At 42.8% G+C, this 23,326-nt stretch overlaps 1 protein-coding gene across 1 annotated transcript in view; it reads left to right on the forward strand.

Moving 5' to 3' along the window:
- Positions 1–23,326, forward strand: part of CPNE8 (copine 8) — a 684,333-nt gene that overhangs the window by 585,537 nt on the left and 75,470 nt on the right. The window contains exon 14 of the mRNA XM_063927097.1: positions 14,172–14,218. Coding sequence (XP_063783167.1) covers positions 14,172–14,218 — 47 coding nt within the window. The remainder of the gene's footprint in view (positions 1–14,171; positions 14,219–23,326) is intronic.

The raw sequence follows: 23,326 nt of genomic DNA on the forward strand, positions 1-23,326 counted from the left end.
GAGAGTTAGATTTGGGTGGGTTATTTTGTTTCTGTGCAGGGTAAATACGGGCTGCTTTATTTTTACACTGCAATTTAGATTTCAGTTTGAACACATCCCACCCAAATCTAACTCTCTCTGCACATATTATATCTGCCCACCCTGCAGTGCACATGGTTTTGCTTAACTGCTAACAAATTTGCTGCTGTGTCAACTCTAAATTAGGCCCATGGAGCGCTACATTTCGGCTCAAGGAGATGATATTATTTCCAAGCGCCGGCACTGCACACGAGTGCAGCGTGACTAGTGCTGATCCGGGAATATCTCGGATTGGTGCCGCAGTGAAAAGGGGTCTATCCCAGGTTTGACCAATTTTGGAACTGTTGCATATCCCGGGTCAGACCCGAGACTTTGGTGGAAAAGGGGTATAATTACGGATGCCAATCTCGGCCCGTTTTTTCAAACCCTTGCCCAGAGAAGTCTGCCAATGGTGTCCTCTTCTCCTTGTATCAGTATGCGGTTGCACAATGTGATGTCATAACATCATGACACAGCGACACCTTACAGGAACCCCACCCTCCCAAACAGAGTGCCTTGAGGCAGAGCTGCTAAGCCAGGCTTTGGGACGCCCGGGACGGGCCATCTGGTAATTGCTGGAACTGCCAGTTGGCTGGACTTTGTGTTTCAGTGTATCGTATTTATTACAGACAGTAACTGATATTAAAGGTTTAAACAATAAGAACAATAGGGTTGACACTGGTGCTTACGATACCCTCCTTTCCGGACGCTAACCCACAGGAAACTTTCGTTTTTGACATTTAATTGCAACAGACACCTCTTGTATTGAGGGAACCGAAAGGACAGCTGCCAATTTAGTCTCATAGCACACTCCATTCTGTATTTTTATGCTCATTAATTCTGTGCATAGTAATGTTTGTTTACATCTGTTTATTACTTCTGGGGGTGTTTCAGACCAGATCGCTGGGCTGCTAACTTTGCTGTCCTGCGTTCAGATAGTCACTGCCTCCTGGAGGAGTGTAAATTCACAGTGCAAGTGTACGATCGTATGTGTACACCATGTGTAGTCTGTGGGCATCTGAAGACTTACTCCTACAGTGTGATGCGAACAGGATGATTGGGGCCGGAGCTGACGTCAGACCCCTCCCTGAAAACGATTGGGCACGCCTGCGTTTTTCTGGACACACCCTGTATATGCTCAGTTGCCAGCCACAAACGACCTCCTCCTGTCAATCAACTTGCGAACGCCCATGCGGTCGGATTTTCCGCACCATCCTGTCGCAGAACAGTGATGCCCTTTGTTGTTGTCCGACGCACGTGCACATTGCGGTGCATGCGTTGTTTATTCATATAGTGCACACACATTCCATAGCACTTTACAGAGAATATTTAGTCATTCACTTAAATCCCTGCCCCAGTGGAGCTTACAATCTATATTCCCTACCGCACATACACACAAGCATACATATACACTAGGCTTCATTATTTGTCAAAATCCATTTACTCTACAAACCCACGTAAACATAGGGAGAACATACATACTTGACTGCTCTCCTGGAATTTTCAGTCACAAATTTTGGCAAGCACCCTGGTTTCCTAGGAGAGTAAACCAACCAACCAGATCCCCCTTATTTCACCAGAGAAGTGGGCTGTTCCAGGGCATGATGATGCAAAGTGTGCCAACATTTCCTTACACAAGCTCAGTGCCGCATGCATCTCACAATAAGTCCTAACGGAACTCTATGCTTGTTTGTTGACAGTCAGAGGGTTCAGGGCAGGTAAATTAGAGGCCGGTGTTTGTGTCCCCTTTATCCTTGAGGATGACTCCAAACAAGTGTGTCTGGTTTATTAAGCACAATAGCTTATAAAAAAATGTAGTTTGCAAAAATGTTCAGGTGGTCTAAACACAATACTCTTGTTAAAAACACATTTTTATAGAAGTCTACGAAAAGCCATAATTTATCATGTTACAGTATAAACTTTAAACACATTCATATACAGGAATCACTGATAATAGATATAAATTTGTGTTCACCAGGTTTCTCAGTATGTTGCTGATCAGAATGTCAACATTCATAATGTTGACAGCAGAAGGTTCGAAAAGTATCGACACTGACAGAATGTCAACACTTAAAATAGGGTTAGGGAGACAATTATGCAAGCAAGACAGTGTCGACATTACAGCAGTGTTGACATAGATTACTACACCTGTTGGCCAGTGTTGACACTTGATTGTTAACAACTGTGTACTATTTGTATACATTCACAAATTGGTGTAATACCCAAAATTACTACTTGCTTGTGTCAGTGTACACATAAATCAGAACACTCAGGGGTACTTTAATTAACCGTCAGTTTTGGCTCTATCCCATCTATATCTATTGGCAAACAATCAGTGTACTGGAGAATTGTATTCGTTGTGGTTCACTGCGCACTGAGACCTATTGTGCGGACAAGCAGCTGCACTTACAGGTGACCAACCTGAAAAGTTACTGTGCAATAGAGGGATAGTGCTGCGCTCAGTCCTGATTAATGTTGGAATAATGTGTTGTTATGTGGACCTCTCTACACATGCATATAACGGATAATCGTTTCTTGTAGTCGTGAAATAATAAATAACTATAAACCGTATGTCTAAATGATAAGGTAGTACTGTATAGATGTTAAAATATCCTTATTTATTGGTTATAAATAGCTTTTATGTGCCAGATGGTGTAGCAGCATAAAGTTTTTCTCAGTCACTTGTAGCTCAATGAGGGATGCGGCGTCCCGCCCCTCTGTTTGTATATGTTTTTTTTATAGTGCACTTATAGTGGCTTAAACTGAACAAAACACTGATCGTGTTTGGTGGTGATAGATAGTGTCCTTTCCCTTTCTTCACGGTGTCTAGAGCATTCAGCTTTAGGCATAAGATTAGATAAGGAGGGCTCTGGACAGGTCCTTGTCCCGGACCATAGGAACCCGCGGTGCGTCCTGGTGCAGACGCCCTCGGGAACCCGGGAACCGGAGTGTCGGTCCCGTCTTGGGTTGCGGGGAAATCCCGGATAGTGCTCTGCAGAGCTAACCTATCGGATGTCCCCCCACCGCTCACAGAGCCTCACCTCTTACCTTCTTCCGCTGTCCGCCGCGCTCTGTCACCGGCTTATCCTTCACTCGTCTTCTGTTGCTAGGTGATCTCCTCTGCTTCCGGGTTTCCCCGATCACGTGATCGGGACTTGTCTGTGCAGTGGACGCTCGCTCTGGTCCTTTTGTTAAGTCGGGGGAATTCCAGTGTGTGGATAATCGTGGCTCCAACGCGTTTCAGCCTCTAAAGGGCCTTCCTCACAAACATCACCTGGATCTGATTGTCATAAATGTCTTCAACATCAGATTTCTGTTCTATCATTGGGTGGCAAAATGTCTATTTCTGGTTGTCCTTCCACACCTGAATCATCAACAATCACAGCACAGAGTATCTCCCGGAGAGGGGAGAAGAAAAGTAGGAATCTGTTCATTTTTGCAAAGTCTGTACCCAACTACTGTTGCAAAGTGCTTCTGAGAAGGTCCTGTACAGTTGAAGATGCCTTAGCTGTGATTGTTGATGATTCAGGTGTGGAAGGACAACCAGAAATAGACATTTTGCCACCCAATGATAGAACAGAAATCTGATGTTGAAGACATTTATGACAATCAGATCCAGGTGATGTTTGTGAGGAAGGCCCTTTAGAGGCTGAAACGCTTTGGAGCCACGATTATCCACACACTGGAATTCCCCCGACTTAACAAAAGGACCAGAGCGAGCGTCCACTGCACAGACAAGTCCCGATCACGTGATCGGGGAAACTCGGAAGCAGAGGAGATCACCTAGCAACAGAAGACGAGTGAAGGATAAGCCGGTGACAGAGCGCGGCGGACAGCGGGAGAAGGTAAGAGGTCAGGCTCTGTGAGCGGTGGGGGGACATCCGATAGGTTAGCTCTGCAGAGCACTATCCGGGATTTCCCTGCAACCCAAGACGGGACCGACACTCCGGTTCACGGGTTCCCGAGGGCGTCTGCACCAGGACGCACCGCGGGTTCCTATGGTCCGGGACATGGACCTGTCCAGAGCCCTCCTTATCTAATCTTATGCCAAAAGCTGAATGCTCTAGACACCGTGAAGAAAGGGAAAGGACACTATCTATCACCACCAAACACGATCAGTGTTTTGTTCAGTTTAAGCCACTATAAGTGCACTATAAAAAGGACATATACAAACAGAGGGGCGGGACGCCGCATCCCTCATTGAGCTACAAGTGACTGAGAAAAACTTTATGCTGCTACACCATCTGGCACATAAAAGCTATTTATAACCAATAAATAAGTATATTTTAACATCTATACAGTACTACCTTATCATTTAGACATACGGTTTATAGTTATTTATTATTTCACGACTACAAGAAACGATTATCCGTTATATGCATGTGTAGAGAGGTCCACATAACAACACATTATTCCAACATTAATCAGGACTGAGCGCAGCACTATCCCTCTATTGCACAGTGTACTGGAGAAGCTTACTCCTGGTTATAAAAATAGCTGATTACAGTTTCCAAGCAACATTCTGCCCTCCGTACTTCCTGAAACCACTTTACGCTTTTAGCAGGATTTGTACATGATCAGATATTGCAAATGCTTTGTGACCTTCACATATACCACATGGGGTTATGATGACAATAGGTATATGAAGGACTCAAAGTTACAACAAATACATAATGTCCGATTTATGGTACATATACAGTAATTTGTGTAAGCATAGCTCACGTTTTATAGACATCCAACTCATACATAGAAATATTCATTAACCCCTTCACCACTGAGCCTTTTCTCACTCCTGGCTCTTTTTAAGATGGTCGCATTACAACATCAATATCCATTCTTTGTGTATGCAATACCCACACAAATTCTACTTTGTGTCAGAAGATTTCGAATTTATAGAAAATTCCATTAGTTTGGTACATTTCATCTGAGACAAGTTTCATCTTTAAAGAAATGTAACAATTTATGATTTAATAATGCACATGAAATTAATTCACTGTTGCGCTTCATTTCAAGTGTCCATTTTTTTTCTAAATTCCACTAAGAAATACATACTGGCTCTAGCTTTAACAACAATCCATGTTTTGCAAGCAGCAAAAAGTTAAATTCAACACATGGGTTTTCTGAATAATATCCTGACATGTAAATGATCTTTTTTTCCATTTGCTAGATTAGGTCATCCTTAATGCAATTCATAAAATAAGTGGCCCAACAAGGTATACTTTTTTGAAAACTATAGTGCAATAAATAAGGTTACCCTCTAGTTTCCTCAGCCAGGATGGGGATTTCTGGCCATTGCAACCCCCATCTCTAGATTTTGTACTGCTCTGTAGTGTATTATTAATTTATAATTTATTTATTTATTTATTAACATTTTCTTATATAGCGCAGCAAATTCCATTGCGGTTTACAATTGGAAACAATGATACAACAAAACTGGGTAATAACAAACAGTCATAGAGGTAGGAAGGCCCTGCTTGCAAGCTTACAATCTATAGGGAAATAGGCACTGATACACAAGGATAGGGGCTATCTATTGCATAATGGTCCAGCAGATTGCAAAGGTTCTCAGTGGGCTGCATGATATCACATCAAAGCAATGATGAACCAAGGTCAGGAGGAAGGGAAAGTGAAGGAAGAGAAACTATGTTAGGATATGTGTCGACTGTACAGTGGAGATATAATTGGATATTAAAGCTTACGAAGGTTATGTGAGAGGTTCTGGAATTTGATAAGCTTGTCTGAATAGGTGAGTTTTCAGGGAGCACTTTAAGGTTTGGAGACTAGAGGAGAGTATTACTGTGTGTGGTAGGGCATTCCACAGAGTGGGTGCAGCCCGAAGAAAGTCCTGCAGTCATGCATGGGAAAGTAATGAGTCTGGATGACGGACCTAGATCTTCTGAACAGAAAAGAGGTTGGGTTGGGAGATATTTTGGGATAAGCAAAGAGATGTACATACAGTAGGTGTAGTCTGGTTAATGACCTTGTGTTTGAGTAAAATTATTTCATATTGAATACGGTAGAGTACAGGTAACCAGAGGGACTGACAAAATGGATCTACAGATGATGAATGTATAGCGAAGAAGATTAGCCCCTCAGCTGCATTCAGAATGGAGTATAGCGGTGAGATTCTCTTCTTGGACCACTATGAAGACTATTGCAATAATCAATGCAGGAGATATGAGAGCTTTTGAGTTTTTGCAGTGTCTTGTGTGAGGTATGATCATATTTTGGATATGTTTCTTAGATGTACTGTATGTAACATGATTTTGAGACAGAGTGAATGTGGGGAACAAGGGATAGTTCAGAGTCAACGATGACACGGTGTAAGGTGTTATGTTTTGGTGATGACCGGATTATAACTACTAAAGATGGGGGGGGGGGGGGAATGACAGCTGCCCTGAGTGTATAGGAGCCAGTATGGGGATGATGGTGCACTTTTACTGCCTCTACCAGCTTTTCCTGTGTTTCTGTAATGTAAGTTACTGTGTTATTTTCTTCTGCTCCCCTATTATTATTATCATCATTATCATTACAATTTATTTATAAGGCGCCACAAGTGTTTCACAGTGCCGTTCACACATCACACATTAGAACAATACAGGGTATACAGAACTTAACAGCACAGAAAACTAAAACAGAGCATAGGTAACAATTAGCACCACAGTTCTCAGTACACAATATAGATGAGATGTAAGAAAGCAAAGAAGTAATCGGCATACTACTGGAGGTGAGCAGCCATTGGAAGAGAAGCAGCCATTGGAAGAGATGAACAGTCACGAGCAAGAGAAAATGTAGGTATAGACAGTCACTGAGTGGGAGAGAGCTGTAATTAAAGTACAAGAGAAGAGGGCTGTGAGAACAGGATGGAAGAAGGCCCTGCTCTAAGGAGCTTACAATCTAGGGGGAGAGGGAGACAGACTGGGGACATGAGGTACAAGCAAGCGGAAGGTGGCCTGTTGTCAGGAAGAAAGCGAGACAGTGATGGCCAAGGCGAGCGGATGGGAGAGCGGCCTCAAGACTAGGTTATACAGATGGGTGCGTTTTGATTAACAGGTGAGTTTTCAGTGCCCGTTTGAAGCTTTGCAAGGTTGGGGAGAGTCTAATAGAGCAAGGGAGCTTGTTCCAGTGCAGAGAGGCAGTGCGGGCAAAATCTTGAATCCGCACATGGGATGTAGTGACCAGGGTAGATGAGAGGTGACGGTCATTAGCCGACTGGAGTGGGTGGGAGTATGTATGGAGATGAGGTTGGAGATGTATGGTGCAGTGGAATTAGAGAGGGACTTGTATGTGAGGGTTAGGAGTTTGAAGAGAATTCTGCGGGGGAATGGTAGCCAGTGTAGGTTTTGTCGAAGGGGAGTGGCAGATGTGGAGCAGCGGGAGAAGAAGATAAGTCTAGCTGTGGAGTTGAGAACAGATCGGAGTGGAGCGAGATGGGAGAGTGGGAGGCCAGTGAGAAGAATGTTGCAATAGTCGAGCCGTGAGATGACTAGTGAGTGGATGATAAGTTTAGGAGCACTCTGGGAGAGGAATGGCCTGATGCGAGCAATGTTGCGTAGCTGGAATTGACAGGATTGAGCCAGATATTGGATGTGGGGGGCAAAGGAGAGGGAGGAGTCGAGTGACGCCAAGGCAGCAGAGTTGATCACCAGACAATAACTACTATGAGCTGGATTCAATTAGCTGTGGCAATTCACATTAGGCTTATTAAGTGGTCAGGGCTATTCAATTAAAGCCCATGGCAGGCTGCAGTTAGTGTGGATTTTCTGAGCCTGAGGGACACTCGAACAGAAATCTGCCGTATGTGCCCTTATATCGGGTGCCAATAACGCGTTAACCCATAGTGCCGGGTACTTATCCCAGATCTTATGGGGTAATGTATTAGCTGCAATTTTACAGCTTGAGGAAAAGGAGTAATTAAATAACTCTATGTGTAAAAGTCCAGTTCTACCACTCTCTTCCTCACGTGGTAAGCTTTAAAGCATAACTGAATTGGGCCCAGGGGGTCACATCATTTCAAAGAGGTAAGTAACCTCTCTCATATTAGGGTGTTTTTGAGTCTCTGATTGCTAAAATGTGGGAGATCAGGCACTTTTTGTGCCCTCTGACTTATACTAGCACTTCAGATTTTTGTCTGTAGTGCATGGGTGAGCAAAGATATGTTATTGTGCATTGGCGTGATGTCATAGCCCCACCTCTGCCTATCCCAGACCCTCTGGCAGTAACTAAGGATAGAAGACTTGTAAATATGGTTTTTATTATTTTAACCTCCTTCAGTAAGAAGGAAACGTTCCCACTTTTGAGGCATCTGCCCACTCATTCATGTCACTGTAGGGGCAAAAATACTGTGTTTTTGTGCAGTGATTTCAAATAAAACTGAAAATTTGCAATTATCTTTTACAGACTTAATAACCCTGAAATGTGCAAAGAATATACTTTACACACAACCTTAAGACAAATGTTAAGAGCATTTTAATGGTCTAAAAAATAAAACGGATTTTAATTTCATTGAGCATTCATATTTCTCAGGTTTCTCAAACTACACATTGCCTACTTTAATATTTTAGAGTGGGTTAACCATAAACCCTGCTCTGCTATATTTGTGAAATGATTATAATGATTATAATACACACTGCTATTTGACATATCGCTACAGCAAAAATGATGGCATCAGGAAAATATTTTATTATATATACATATATATGTGACATTATGCTTTAAATAAACAAGACCTCTAGTTTAAGCAATTACTCCTGAGTGTCATCCTACGTCTGGTTTTATACACACAATATATAAAAATACACTACGTATGTGCCATTTTTTTGTTTTACACAATATTTTAGAACAACGTACACTCAATTTTATGAAATCCAGCTGCTTCTACCAGGAACGTTCTCTGTTGGCCATAGACCCAAATCCATAATTACACAGCAAAGGGGCGCTTCAATATCGTGTCCAATAGCGCAGTCCACCTCAATATTATCCAGTGTTATAATACAGTTTTAGATTTCTGTTTCATGATGATCGAGGTAATAGGGACTACTGTCCTCCTCCTCTCTCTGAAAGAAACCTTCACACCAATAAAACCCGATAAAAACAATGAGCCTACTTATACTTATATTTAAATCTACTTTTTCCTCCTATGGAGCTTTAGATATTGCCGACCTGTATGCAAGAATGTACTTACAGACTTTTATGTTGTTTATGTCTTTCAATAGACATATTTGAAAGAAAAAAAAACACACAAAAAAACAATGAGCCTTTCGGTGTTAAACATTTGACACATTTATTTCAAAAGTTTATAAAATTAACAAGTCAGTAAACTCTGCTCTTCCATGATGTAAATTGGACATATGGAAGGTCACTCCAAATTTGATTCTCAGTGCATTTCATATACATATATATATATATATATATATATATATATATATATATAATCTCAAAGACCTAGCACTTGTTAGTTCAGATGAGATCCTTGCCGGGTGCCCTTATCCTATATAATGAAAGGGTGGTCTTCAGTATGCCGGCTGTCGGGATCCCGGCGCCGGAATCCCGACAGCCGGCATACCGACAAGGGGCTCATTTGCGCTCGCCACACTGTCGGTAAGCCGGCGGTCGGGCTCCCGGCGCCGGTATGCTGGTCGTCGGGAGCCCGACCGCCGGCATACCATACTACTGAAAGGCTAATGCTCCTCCTCACCTCTTCAAGTGTTTTAGATGCTGGCGGAGCTATTTAAGTGTTGCTCTGTTTAGGCGCACACAGCCACCGGTGCTGACATTACTGTTTAGTTCCGCAAAATATAATTGCAACATTTTAGACTGAGCTTTATTGCACTTCTGTAAAGCAACAGAACAATACAGAAAACATGTACTCACCAGAATAAATGGGTGGTATTCATGTGACCGGCGGTCGGGAGACCGACAGTCACATGACCTCCTCCACCATCCCGACCCCTCACTATCCCGATGGTCGGCATGCCAACCAACAGGGACTATTTCCACTCGTGGGTGTCCTTGACACCCATAGAGTGGGAAAAGAACCCGTGGCGAGCGCAGGGGCTTGCTTGCGCTCGCCCATCCCCGCCGGGATCCCGGCGTCGGTATGCTGCCGGGATCCCGGCGTCAGTAAGCTGACCGGCGGTCTCCTGACTGGCGGTCAGCCATACTACACCCGAATAAATAGCCCCCATCACCATTGTTTGCTGGATGCTGCTTCCCTGTGTCCGGCTGGCTCAGCACGTCACACAGGAAAAGACGTCATCATCCTCATCATGTAGCTAGGAAACACAGATCACAACAAACCTCGTGATACAAAGTTGCGAATAATAAAGTGTAAAAATAGGATAGATACAAAATAAATAATCCACATAAAATGCATAGTGTATCAATAGTCGATGCAGGAATAATAAAGTTAAATAAATGCACATGATACAAAATACTATATTACAAGGATTACATATGATTTGCCGATGGATGAGATGCCAGTTGTCAGTATCTCGACCACGGCATCACGCCTGCCAGGATGCTGGTAGTAGGATGAGCGCTTTGAGTCGCTGCACTCGTCACACAGCAGGCTCGGTGGCTCGCTGCGCTCGCCGCAGGATCTGTTCCCACTGTATGAGTGTCGTGAACATCCACCAGTGGGAATATCCCTATTGAGCCGGCATTCTGGCTGTTGGGATTCTGTCATCAGTATCCTGACCGCCGGGATCCCGACAGCCGGCAAATTGAAATCCCATTCCAAGGCAATCGATAAAGCTCATATATAAAAACCCTTATAGTACATGTTATATAAATGCAGATACTATGATAATTAATGTCAAAACATACAAAGGAAAAACTACATCAAGCAGGTCATTAAAGGCATTAGCAGAAAATATAGAAACAAGTTATTGTATGTACAGTATGTTATTAAAGAAAGCAGTGTGGACCGAGCGGTTTCATACAGTCATCTAGGGTGTAATGTATCTAGTCTCTATATCCATTTTGATTCCAATATTAAAAGCATTCTAGAGCTGTCACTTCCATGTGTCAAAGAAGGCACATGATCTGTAATCCTATTTCTGCATGTAGAAAGATTGTGTTTTGCTGAGGCAAAATGCCTCGCAACAGGCTGCTCACTAGTACCCAAAAGGAGGGCAGCTCTGATGGTTCTGTGTCATCCATTCTTTGAATTGACATTCACATTCTTCATCCTATAGTCGAGCACATGGACAGGTAATCATGTATATTACAATTGTACTTGAACAAGTCAATGATGGCAGATATTATTTTTAACTCCTGTATAGGGATGAAAATTTGTATTCAATGGTTGTAAATATTGGCAGGTCAAGCAATTTGGGCATTTGAAGCATCCTTTCCTTGCTAGGCCTAAAACAGTTATTGGTCCCTGTTTATTGAAATTTGTTATATCAGTGTGGATTAAATAATCTTTTAAATTCCTCCACCTGCAATAGCAGGACATTAAAGTTCTATTGTTAAGTGGTTTTAGATCAGTGTCTGAGGTTATCATCAGCCAAAGTGATTTGGCCTCTTGATTGATATGGGTGCTCATATGGTTAAATGAATTAACACATATGTGCATATTCTCTGTTTCCTTGGTAGTTTTATGTGACAACATCTGAAGTACAGACAAATCCTTGTTTTTAAGTTCAGTTAAATTCAGCGATGGTACCCTCTAGAAACTTAGAAAAAAGTATGTCATTTTGACTGACTGTTGCTTTGCTACTGCTAGAGGTATGTAAAGTAGTGCCCACAAAAATTGGGAATAGGGTGAAGCATCTTTTATTGGTTTCAGGTGTGCACTGCTTGCAAAGAGTTAATTTTCTCTGTCAGTTAGTTTTGTATCTGTAAGCCACTACCCACTTTCGGGTGTCTGTAAGCCACTACCCAATTTCGTGATGGTGACATCTAAAAAATTAACCTCTGTACCTCCCCACAATATAAACAAATTGTCTATGTAACGGTAAAACGTCAAAATATCAGCTATGCCTTATTCAGTAAAGGGGACATCCTGTTTGTTCATAAACCTAAATGTGTTTGCAAAGTATGGGGCCATATTGGACCCCATCGTGCATCCAAATAACTGCACATACTAGCCACCATCATGGTAAAAATAGTTACACATTAACACTATTTCTAATAAAGCCACAAATAGGTCTAAATCAGGACCTTTGTAGTGTACTTTATTGGTTAGCAACATTTTAGTAGCCGTAATACCCATGATATGTGGGATACATGTGTATAAATTGCAGACGTCCACTGAACATAATAATCAGTCAGACGGCAAATTGGAAAGTTTAGATAGTGAATTCAGTAGCATATTGGTGTCTTTTAGGAACATTGGCCTTGCTTGTACACATGGCTGCATATATACATCCAGAAATATTAAAAATTTTCTGATATAGTGAGCCCCTCAACAAGATAATTGTCTGTCTCGATGGTTTGCCGGGGTGCTTGTGTATTTTGGGAACTGTGTAAAGCACAGCTTAATGGGATGAGTAACTTCCAATGATTTTTTGATGGGTTCTGAAATCACACCCTGCATTGAAGCTGTTTGTAAAGTAGAGACCAATATATATATATTACACTGTGTTCATCAGTCCTAACTGCCACCCTCATATTGCCCTCATAAAACCTCATATGCTATCATATACTGTCACATGGCCCTGTATCACCTCAACCCATATTGCCTATATAGCTTCATGTACCTTCATATAGTCTAATATGCCACCATAAGCCCATATGCCTAAAGTATACCCTCATATACTATCATACTGTCTGATATATTTATATTATTACCATATAGAGTACTCAGAACTTATTGTTAGCCTACATAGACCAGATTTCTTCCTAGTAGGTCCTCATAAATCCTAAGATTTAGGAGGAGATGTATCAACCCTTTGAGAGAGATAAAGTGGAGAATTTGCACATAGCACCGAATCCGCTTCCAACTGCCATAAGATAAGTGACAGTTATGCTGGGTACCCACTAGGCGATATATATCAGCCGTTCAAGTGACTGGCCAGTACATATCCCTAGTGGGTCGGTAGGTGTAGGAAAATGATATATCTATAAACTACATCGTTCACAGACATATTGGGGAGAATTCAATTGTTTTGCGCACCTGATTTCCCGTCTAAAGTGATGGAAGATCACGGGGTGCAGTTCAATTTTTTTTCTCACGCTGATCGCTCCCAGAGAGGCCGGGTTTAGATGGGTAAACTCAACCAAACTAATGGGCGCGACACAAAAAGTCCCTTTTGAGCGCTCAAACAGGATCACTTTTCACGCATTTAAGCTTGCCACCCGCAGTAGGTGTAAGCTGAAATGCTGGCAGCGGCAGTCGATCACACCTGAACAGAGCTACAATTGAATAACTCCATTGGACGCAATCTGCTGGCTGCCGGCAAAAATAACAATCGAATACTGCCCATTGCGTCGGCTGTGCAACACAGCCAATGGCTGATATATCTTCCCATACACATGCTGCGGGGACTGACATCACAGCTGGGCGGACAAATTCAAATGCCCGCCAAGCTGTGATGTGAGGGTCGACATATCGAGCAGCCGAAATGGTATGTGTGCATACTTACCTGGAATAACCACTCTGTTGGCACAACTGCGGTTATGCCGTCAAGATTCTCCACTGTACTGTACCTCTGTCAGTGGTTTGAAATATCAGCCCTGTACACTATGAGCTACATAGGTACTGTATCTGTATGCACAGCTCTGAGTTGTGTGTCTTCTCTGTTTACTGTACTATAAAACATGTGATGTGGAAGGACTGTAAATAGTATATAATATGTACTTGCCCTGTTCTTGCCACAAATAAGTGATAAGTGTGCAGCTGAATTGTAGGGAATGAGCATTCAGAGTGAATTGTTGGTTGATTTGGCAATGACCGATTATGAAATTCTAAACCTTTATATGGCTCTTCTTATGTGACTAAATCAATTTTAGTATTAGCTAATAAATTTGCCAGTTATATTTAATACCAATATTTGAAACTCATTTTATATAGGAAAACTATGAGCAGTTGTATATTACCCGTAACTAAAGTGTTTGTTGCTGAGCAAAATTGAATAACAGATACTTTATTTGTCTTTTATCAATAGGACACAAATTAATTTTACAGTTGCAATAGATTTCACAGCATCAAATGGTAAGTATAAAAAGGTTATGTATTAGCTGTTTTATATTTTTTTTAATATAATTTCATATATTCATATACTGTACTTCAAAATAGGAAACCTAGATATTGTTGTATATGAGTAACTAGCATAATGTTTGACTATAAAAAATATTATTTAAATAATTACTTTGTTGCACTGTATCAATCTACTCCAGAAATTTCCCGGCTGGAACAAGAGTAACAGGTTACAGGATGCCGTTAAAATGCCGGATGTTGGGATCCTGTCATTCAGGATACAGAATCCCTCCACCCGCCCTGTTTTACCACTCAGTTGGTGGGTACATGCCACCAACTGAGTGGGAATAGAACCGGGCCTAAAGCGTAGCGAGTGCAGCAAGCCCACGAGCCAGTATCCCGTCTGCCGGTATATCATACCGGATCCCAGCTATCCAATGATTTGGAAGAAAGAAGGAACCATCAAAGAAAATTGTGTGATTGTTTATATTAGAATTTTCCAAAAATGCGATTTACATAACCACATTTCATCAAAGTGGAGTTTAGTCACATTTAAACATATTGTAAAATGGATGATGAAACTTTGGAGATGACAGTATCAGGTTGCCAAGGCTTACCCTTTAATTGGGCTGCAATGTTATTTGTAATGTCTGAGAGCAGTTCTGCACAGTATGGTGGGCAAAAGCCAGATTACAGATTGTCTGTTATGAAGTTAGAGGTAAGAAAAGTGGCCTCTCACTAAAAAGGATTTCTATTAATTTTGAGGCAAATGGGAGTAGAGAAATGGGCCATAGTTAGAGGGCAGGAATGGGCCAAATGATGTTTCTTGAATATGGGAATGATGTTTACATGATTAACGAAAGAGAAGGACCTTACCTTTGCACAGGACAAGGCTGAATAAATTAGTCAGGAAAGGGACCAGTGCCATGGAGAGAGTGAAGAGTTGGTTATAAGGTATTGAATCAAGTGGGCAGTTTGTAAAATTACAGGGTGAAAAGAGTGTGGCAGCTAAATCTTTAGGCGTACGGTTTAAATTACCAATAATATAGGTGCAGATTGGTAATTTGTTTGGAATGTTTGGAGTGGCATAATGAGTTGTTGGGTTTTTTTTCTTTGAAGAAGCCTGCAATGTCTTGGCCACTTTGTTGTGGTAAGCAAACCTGGGTTAACAAGAGTGGCTTGTAAGGGAAAGTAATTTCGTTTAGTCAAATTGAGGATTTGTAATTGTGGAAATTGGAGTTCAAACCAGATTTTCTCCATCTGGATTTAGCAATATAAATTACATATTTTTTTGCTGGGTTTTTGTTTGCAAATTGTATCAAGTTTTAGATTCTGTAGCAGATGCAGCGTACGGTAGATTGGCATTAGTAACCTTTTTATGAGCAGATGACAATGTCCAGTTGTACTTGGAGACTGTCAGAGTAGGAGATGTTATGGAAGGGAAGTTAACAAAACACATGATCATACAGAACACCAAGAACTTTTGCAATCTGTCTGGACCCATTTGCAATATGTAGCACTTATCTTCATGTATCAAACTCCTATTTTATCATAGATTGTAGGGGCCTTTCGTTTCTGTCTCTCTTTTCAATCAGTCTAATTTTATTACTGTTTTGCTCCCAATTGTAAAGGAAAATGGAATATGCTGGCACTATATAAGTAAATAATGAATCAATAAAAGAGACAGAGAGGAGCTTAAGATTCACTATATGGAGGTTTTATATGACAGAGTTGGAAATATTGAAGATTTTATGATCAGGGAATAATCAGGATGAGTTACATAGATGATCCCAGGCCTATCTGCAGGGCAGTAGAGAATCTGGCTGGGCCCAGGTGGTTTTCAGGGACCATTGCCTATCCACAGGAGGCGTGGTCATCCACCCTTTGAAAACATACAGAAAACATTATATTTTAAGTGCCACCATGGCCACACTCCTGCCCAGCATTCAGCAGCGTGTGCTGGGCTTAGGAGAAGAGCTGTAGCTGCTGCTGCCAGTTAAGTGGGAGGAAGCCCAGAGCCCTCACTGGGCTCCTCCATCAGGCCTGGGCCTGTGTATTTAGCCACACACACTCAAGTCCATTGAAAATCCAACATAGGTTAATCAGTTTACTCCAAGTTTACAAATGAAGCCATGTTATCAGAACTGTCAAAGTCAAGGCATGCGCCGTGTTTGTATGCAGGTTGTCAGAACAGGTCACTGCTGGAGAGAAAGAATGAGAACCTAGCCAGAGGTAAGATGCATTAGACAAACACATGGTAGCCAGGTTGTGGACAGTATTTGGGAATGGACTTTAATCACCTAGCACTGAGTATTAAGTGAGTTCTTCCTATGAAGGAGTATTCATTCATGTGGCCAAATGTGGACAGACTTAGATGTCTAATTTTAGTGACTGTGCACACTGTAATATGATTGGTAAGTCCTAATACGAACCATGGAAAATTGCACCAGCCATAAGGCAGGTGCAGTTTTTCCATCTGACCGTGGCTTTGTAAGCTTGTGACTGTGCATCTGTGATTGCAACCACTTGCATCGGCGTGCGCAGCTAATTGTATTAGGGGGTACATTTTGCCGGAGGGGCGTATCTAGCACCGCCTTTTGGGCATGGCTAGCACCACACAGGGACATATCCAGAACTATTTTACATTCTTGCAGTAAAATCACATGGCTTAATCTAATTTCTCCCTAGTTCCTAATAATAAAGTAGATATAATATACCCCTTAGAAATAAAATAAAACATAATGTGGCTGCCGGCTGGTGCTGAATGTCTGTTACAGCATAACCCTGAGTACTAGCTGCTGCTGCTCCCTATCGCTGCTTATACTTCCCCAACCTATCCCTGACCCAGTGGCTTAACTAGAGAGTGGTAGGCCTAGGTGCATATGCATTCCTCTCCCCATACACACACACACTTCACCCCTTGCACCCTCCAACACCTACACCCTGATTTTGAGTGGACCACTCTGAAAAATATGGCAGATTTAGGGGGCCAAAGATTTCAGTTTTAATATAACAAGTAAGATTTATAATTTATACATGTGCCATTAGAGCCACATCTGCCTCTTTCTAGGCCATTAGACCCCCTCCTCTGCAGGACACCAGCATTTGTCACACATGTCCCCATGCTCACCAGCTACTGACAGTAGTTCCCCTTATTCACATTATGCCACACAGTATGAGCCAAAATTCACATTACACCACACAGTAGGAACCAAAATTCACATTACACCACACCATATGAGCTGAAATTCACATTAAGCCACACAGTATGAGCTGAAATTCACATTAAGCCACACAGTATGAGCCGAAATTCACATTACACCACACTGTATGAGCCGAAATTCACATTACACCACACTGTATGAGCTGAAATTCACATTAAGCCACACCATATGAGACGAAATTCACATTACGCCACACAGTATGAGCCGAAATTCGCATTACACCACACAGTATGAGCCGAAATTCGCATTACACCACACAGTATGAGCCGAAATTCGCATTACACCACACAGTATGAGCCGAAATTCACATTACGCCACACGGTATGAGCCGAAATTCACATTACGCCACACGGTATGAGCCAAATTCACATTACACTACACGGTATGAGCTGAAATTCACATAACGCTACACTGTATGAGCCGAAATTCACATTACGCCACAAGGTATGAACCGAAATTCACATTACGCCACACAGTATGAGCCAAATTCACATTACACTACACGGTATGAGATGAAATTCAGTGTGTATGTATGTATATATATATATATATATATATATATATATATATACATACGAGTATATATATATATATATATATATATGTGTGTGTGTGTGTGTGTGTGTGTGTGTGTGTGTGTGTGTGTGTAATCTGTGTATGTATAAACAGGCTTCCTCTCTCTTTTTATAAAAATTCTGAGTGCACTTAGTCTACAGATCTCCACTTTTTTTTGGAGTTGGTGGGGTAACTTTATGTACAGGCCTCCAGCATTGCAGTTTACTTAACACTCACCAACTGCCTAAGCTGAGCGGTGACTACTGTCTCACTCGACTCTGACTCCGAGCCCTCCCGAGAGGAATGCTGGTCTGAGGCTGTGGCGTTAGCGTGGCTGCACACTGGCACAGAGTGCGGGCGGGAGGTGGAGACAGAGCCGCGGATGGGATGGGGAGACAGAGCCACGGATGGGATTGAGGAGAGAGAGCCGCGGATGGGAGGGGAGAGAGAGCGCGGAGGGGTGGTGGGAGGGGGCACAGGAATGAACAGCGATCACTGTGCTGCAGGCGTATCATGTAGGGGGTGCCAGACATTAGGGGGTGCCTGTGTGCACCAGGCACCCCCCGTGCGCATGCCTATGACTATTTGCATTGGCACACCCGCAACTCTCCCATAACACGCCTACTGAGCAGACTAATTTTGCAGGCACTAATAGCCACCACCGGGTGTAGTATGGTATGCCTGCGGCTGGGCTCCCGGTGACCAGCATACCGGCGCCGGAATCCCGATCGCCGGCATACCGACAGCGTGGTGAGCGCAAATGAGCCCCTTGCGGGCTCACTGCACTCACCATGCTACGGGCACGGTGGCGCGCTATGCTATTTATTCTCCCTCCAGGGGGGTCGTGGACCCCCAAGAGGGAGATAAAGTGTCGGTATGCCGGCTGTCGGTATGCCGGCTGTCGGGATTCCAGCACCGGATCCCGGTGCCGGGATCCCCACAGCCGGCAAACTGAAGACCACTCGCCACCACCTTGTCACCATCCAGGAGTGTCCATAATGTTTCTGCCACCTTTCTGATACCGCCTGTCCCAAATGCAACAGCACCTTTATCTCCGTACACTCTGTGTCAAACATGCATTGTAGGGTTTTTCAGAATTTTTTTGCACAGTTGCAGATAACAGCTCAACTACATGCACATCGGCATTACGTGTTGCTCAAACTCAGACCTATAATGTTTCCCAAGAAATGTGCTTTTGCTTCTAAAGAGAATGCCGGCACCCCATAACACAGCGCAGAATGTGACAGTATGTTTCCTTTGGCCTACGTAACACTAGCATGATAATGGGAGTCATCAGATGTTATTTAATTAGAAAAAATATCTCCTGTACATTCTTTTAATCTGATCCTTGTATGATCAAAATTATAACATGCAAAGCTAAACACAAAGGCAATCATGAGAGGAACCAGGTGCTCACTTTCCCAAACTGCTTTCTAAGGTAACATCGTCTAACCAAATGCTTGTGAAATAATGACAACACTGGATGGAGGCAAAAACTACAGAATTATTACATGAGCATAGTACAGGCGGGTTGGGCATGGGCTACCGGCCGCCGAGATCCCAATGTTAAGCATCCCGATGCCGGGACAGGTTCTATTCCCACTCTACGGGTGGACACCCAGGAGTGGGAATAGTCCCTGCTAGTCGGCATGTTGACTGTCCGGATTAGGTGTGTGTGTGATGTAGGTGCCGGTAATGTGACTGGTGGTCTCCTAACTAAGTTCCGTACAGACAATAGTCACTGTTCTTATTATATCACCCCTTAGAGAAGTGTTATTACATGAGCATAGTGGAGACAATAGTTTATTTTCTTATTATACCACCCCTTAGAGAATTGTTATTACATGAGCATAGTACAGGTAATAGTCACTGTTCTTATTATATCACCCCTTAGAGAAGTTTTATTACATGAGCACAGTACAGGTAATAGTCACTGTTCTTATTATATCACCCCTTAGAGAAATGTTATTACATGAGCACAGTACAGGTAATAGTCACTGTTCTTATTATATCACCCCTTAGAGAAGTGTTATTACATGTGCATAGTACAGACGAGTATGGGACTCAGGGTCGATAGTGTCTAGGTCGACACAGGAAATGGGTTGACACAGCCATTAGGTCGACATGGACAAAGGGCGACATAAGTTTTTTTGTTTTCTTTTGGGTGTTGTTTTCTTTGTAAAGTAACTGGGAACCCCAATTACTGCACAGCGTCCCCTCGCATGCTCAGCACAGGTTACCGTTACCAATTGTAGTCCACATGGATCGTAAAGTATGAAAAAGTTCAAGAAATGAAAAATTTGTTGAAAAACTCATGTCGACTTTTTCCCATGTCGACCTAGACAGTGTGAACCTAGAGTCCGGATACTGTGCAGACAATAATCACTGTTCTTATTACAGGTTGAGTATCCCATATCCAAATATTCCGAAATACTGAATTTTTTGAGTCAGACTGCGATAGTGAAACCTTTGTTTTCTGATGTCTCAGTGTACACAAACTTTGTTTAACACACAAAATTATTAAAAATATTGTATTAAATGACCTTCAGGCTGTGTGTATAAGGTGTATATGAAAAATAAATGAATTGTGTGTATGTATACAAACTTTGTTTAATGCACTAAGTTATTAAACATAACTGCATTCTGTGCTTAGACTTGTGTACCATCATCATGATATCTCATTATGGTATGTAGTTATTCCAAAATACGGAAAAATCCGATATCCAAAATACTTCTGGTCCCAAGCATTTTGGATATGGGATACTCAACCTGTATATCATCCCTTAGAGAAGTGTTATTACATGAGCATAGTACAGGCAAAAGTCACTGTTCTTATTATGTCAACCCTTACAGAAGTGTAGTGGAAGACGTGCAAAAAAAGACGTCATTGTCCAAATGTCAATTTGGAAAGAGTTAAACAAAAATATCTACCAGTATGCAAATGTGTTTCATTCAAATCAACATAAATATTCATGAAATTCAAAGTGACTTCAAGAAACCATTGGTTGTTTAGTAATACATAAGCAGTGGAATGTAGTTTCCTACAGAGTAAAATTAAACCTCATCAAACTAACTGGCAAAAGAGATTTATATCTGTAGAGAAATTTACTGTGTAATTGTCACAACTGAGGGCCTGAGCTGACGAGAGGCAGCCTCAGTTGTAGGGGCTGAGATGTAACGGAACCTGGGAGATTGTATCAGACCCCTAGACATGTAAGTAACATGTAGAATAACTGCCCGAAGGCGTGACCACGACAACCAGGATAAAAGTCAATGATGTTTATTATGACAAACTCCGTAACACAGCAGCAGTAAAAGGAAACATAAAAGTCAACAGAGGATAAATACAATTCCTGGGTACTACAGGGTGGCAAGGGCCACAGGCACTGGTAGTGTGAGACAGTTCTTATAATCTTCTAGTTGGAAAGTCCTTACCAGGCCTGACTGTAGCAATGGAGAGAACCCAGGATCGTACCAGCTGATGTTCCAGGAAAGGCTGGGCTGCTGAAGGTAAAACGGCTGCTGTGGATACTGGCTGGAACCAGACTGTTGTTGGTACGGAGTGGATACTGGCTGGAACCAGTTAAATAATAAACGAACTTGAGAGCGATGAAATAATAATGAAGTTTGGAGTTTGAGAGCGGTGAAATAATAATACCGGTGGAGAGTGGTAAACTGCAGAAAAGGACACCGGCCCTTTAAGAGAAGCTATACACTGCTGGAAGCTGGGCTGGAAGCAGGTGATTGCTGTAGCTGGAAACAGGTGAGTCCAGAATGGATCGGAGAGTCAGGCTACACCGCAGATGGAATGCTGGTGCGGGTCTCTATAGCAGAAGTCTGGAGACAGGAGCTGGAACCTGGAAGACAACCACAGGAGAGAGACAAACTGGAACTAGGTTAGACAACCAAAGCACTGACGACTTCCTTGCTCAAGCACAGCTTACTTATACCTGCAGCAAGGAAGGGGTTGGCTAGGCAATTATGCAAATCAACAATACAGACAGCAGATTGGTGGAAATGATCAGATGACAAAATCCAAGATGGCTGCGCCCATGCAGACACTTGGAGGGAAGTTTGGTTTGTAATCCATGTGAGAATTGAAACAGTAATGGCGACGCCGGCCACAGGAGACAGGAGACGCCAGACTGACAAGTGCACATTTAACCACGCGGGCACAGCGGAGGCCGCGGCTGATGAAATCACCACTCTGACATTCTGCATGTGGAAACTCAGGAACAGCGGGATCCGGTCCTGGAACGCTGAGCCAGCCTTAGGAGGCATCTGAAGGGTAAGTAATGGCGTCCAGATACCCGGATCGTGACAGCACCCCCCCCTTTAGGAGTGGCCCCAGGACACTTCTTAGGATTTAAAGGAAACTTTGCGTGGAAATTTCGGACCAAGGCAGGAGCATGGACGTCTGTGGCATTGGTCCAAGAGCGTTCTTCAGGACCATAGCCCTTCCAGTCAATGAGGTATTGTAACTGACCGTAACGGAAACGTGAGTCCAAAATCTTGGCCACCTCGTACTCGACTCCCCGTTGAGTCTGAACTTTGGGAGCTGGAGGAAGTGCGGAATGAAACCGATTCAGGATCAGCGGTTTCAACAAAGAAACATGAAATGTCCTGGGTATTTTCAAGAAGGATGGTAACTGTAACCTGTAGGCAACAGGATTGATGACTTGTTCAATCTTGAAGGGTCCGATGTAGCGAGGTGCAAATTTCATGCTGGGAACTCTCAACCTCAAATTCTTCGTGGACAGCCACACACGATCACCCACCTTGAGAGCAGGAACCGCTCTACGCTTCCTATCGGCAAACTTCTTATACCTGAATGAGGCTTTAAGCAGGGCTGCGCGGACGTTCCTCCAGTTATTTGAAAACTGACGCAAGGTGACATCCACTGCTGGAACCGAAGTTGCGGGAAGCGGTTGGAATTCTGGGACTTTAGGGTGGAATCCATAATTAATGAAGAATGGTGTAGAAGAAGATGAGGAATGGTATTGATTGTTGTGGCTGAACTCGGCCCAAGGAAGAAGTTGAACCCAGTCATCTTGAGAGGAAGACACATATATACGGAGGAAGGCCTCCAAGTCCTGATTCACCCTCTCGGTTTGACCATTGGTCTGAGGATGGTAAGCCGTGGAAAACTTTAACTTGACTTGGAGGGCTTGACACAAACTTCGCCAAAATTTGGCTACAAATTGTACTCCACGATCCGAGATGATCTCTTCAGGAAGACCATGAAGTCGGAAGATCTCTTGTATAAACACTTGAGCCAACTTGGAAGCTGACGGAAGACCGGTGAGAGGGATGAAATGTGCCATCTTGGTGAACCGGTCAACTA

Source organism: Pseudophryne corroboree, chromosome 6 (assembly GCF_028390025.1).
Source record: "Pseudophryne corroboree isolate aPseCor3 chromosome 6, aPseCor3.hap2, whole genome shotgun sequence".
Taxonomy (NCBI): Eukaryota; Metazoa; Chordata; class Amphibia; order Anura; family Myobatrachidae; genus Pseudophryne; species Pseudophryne corroboree.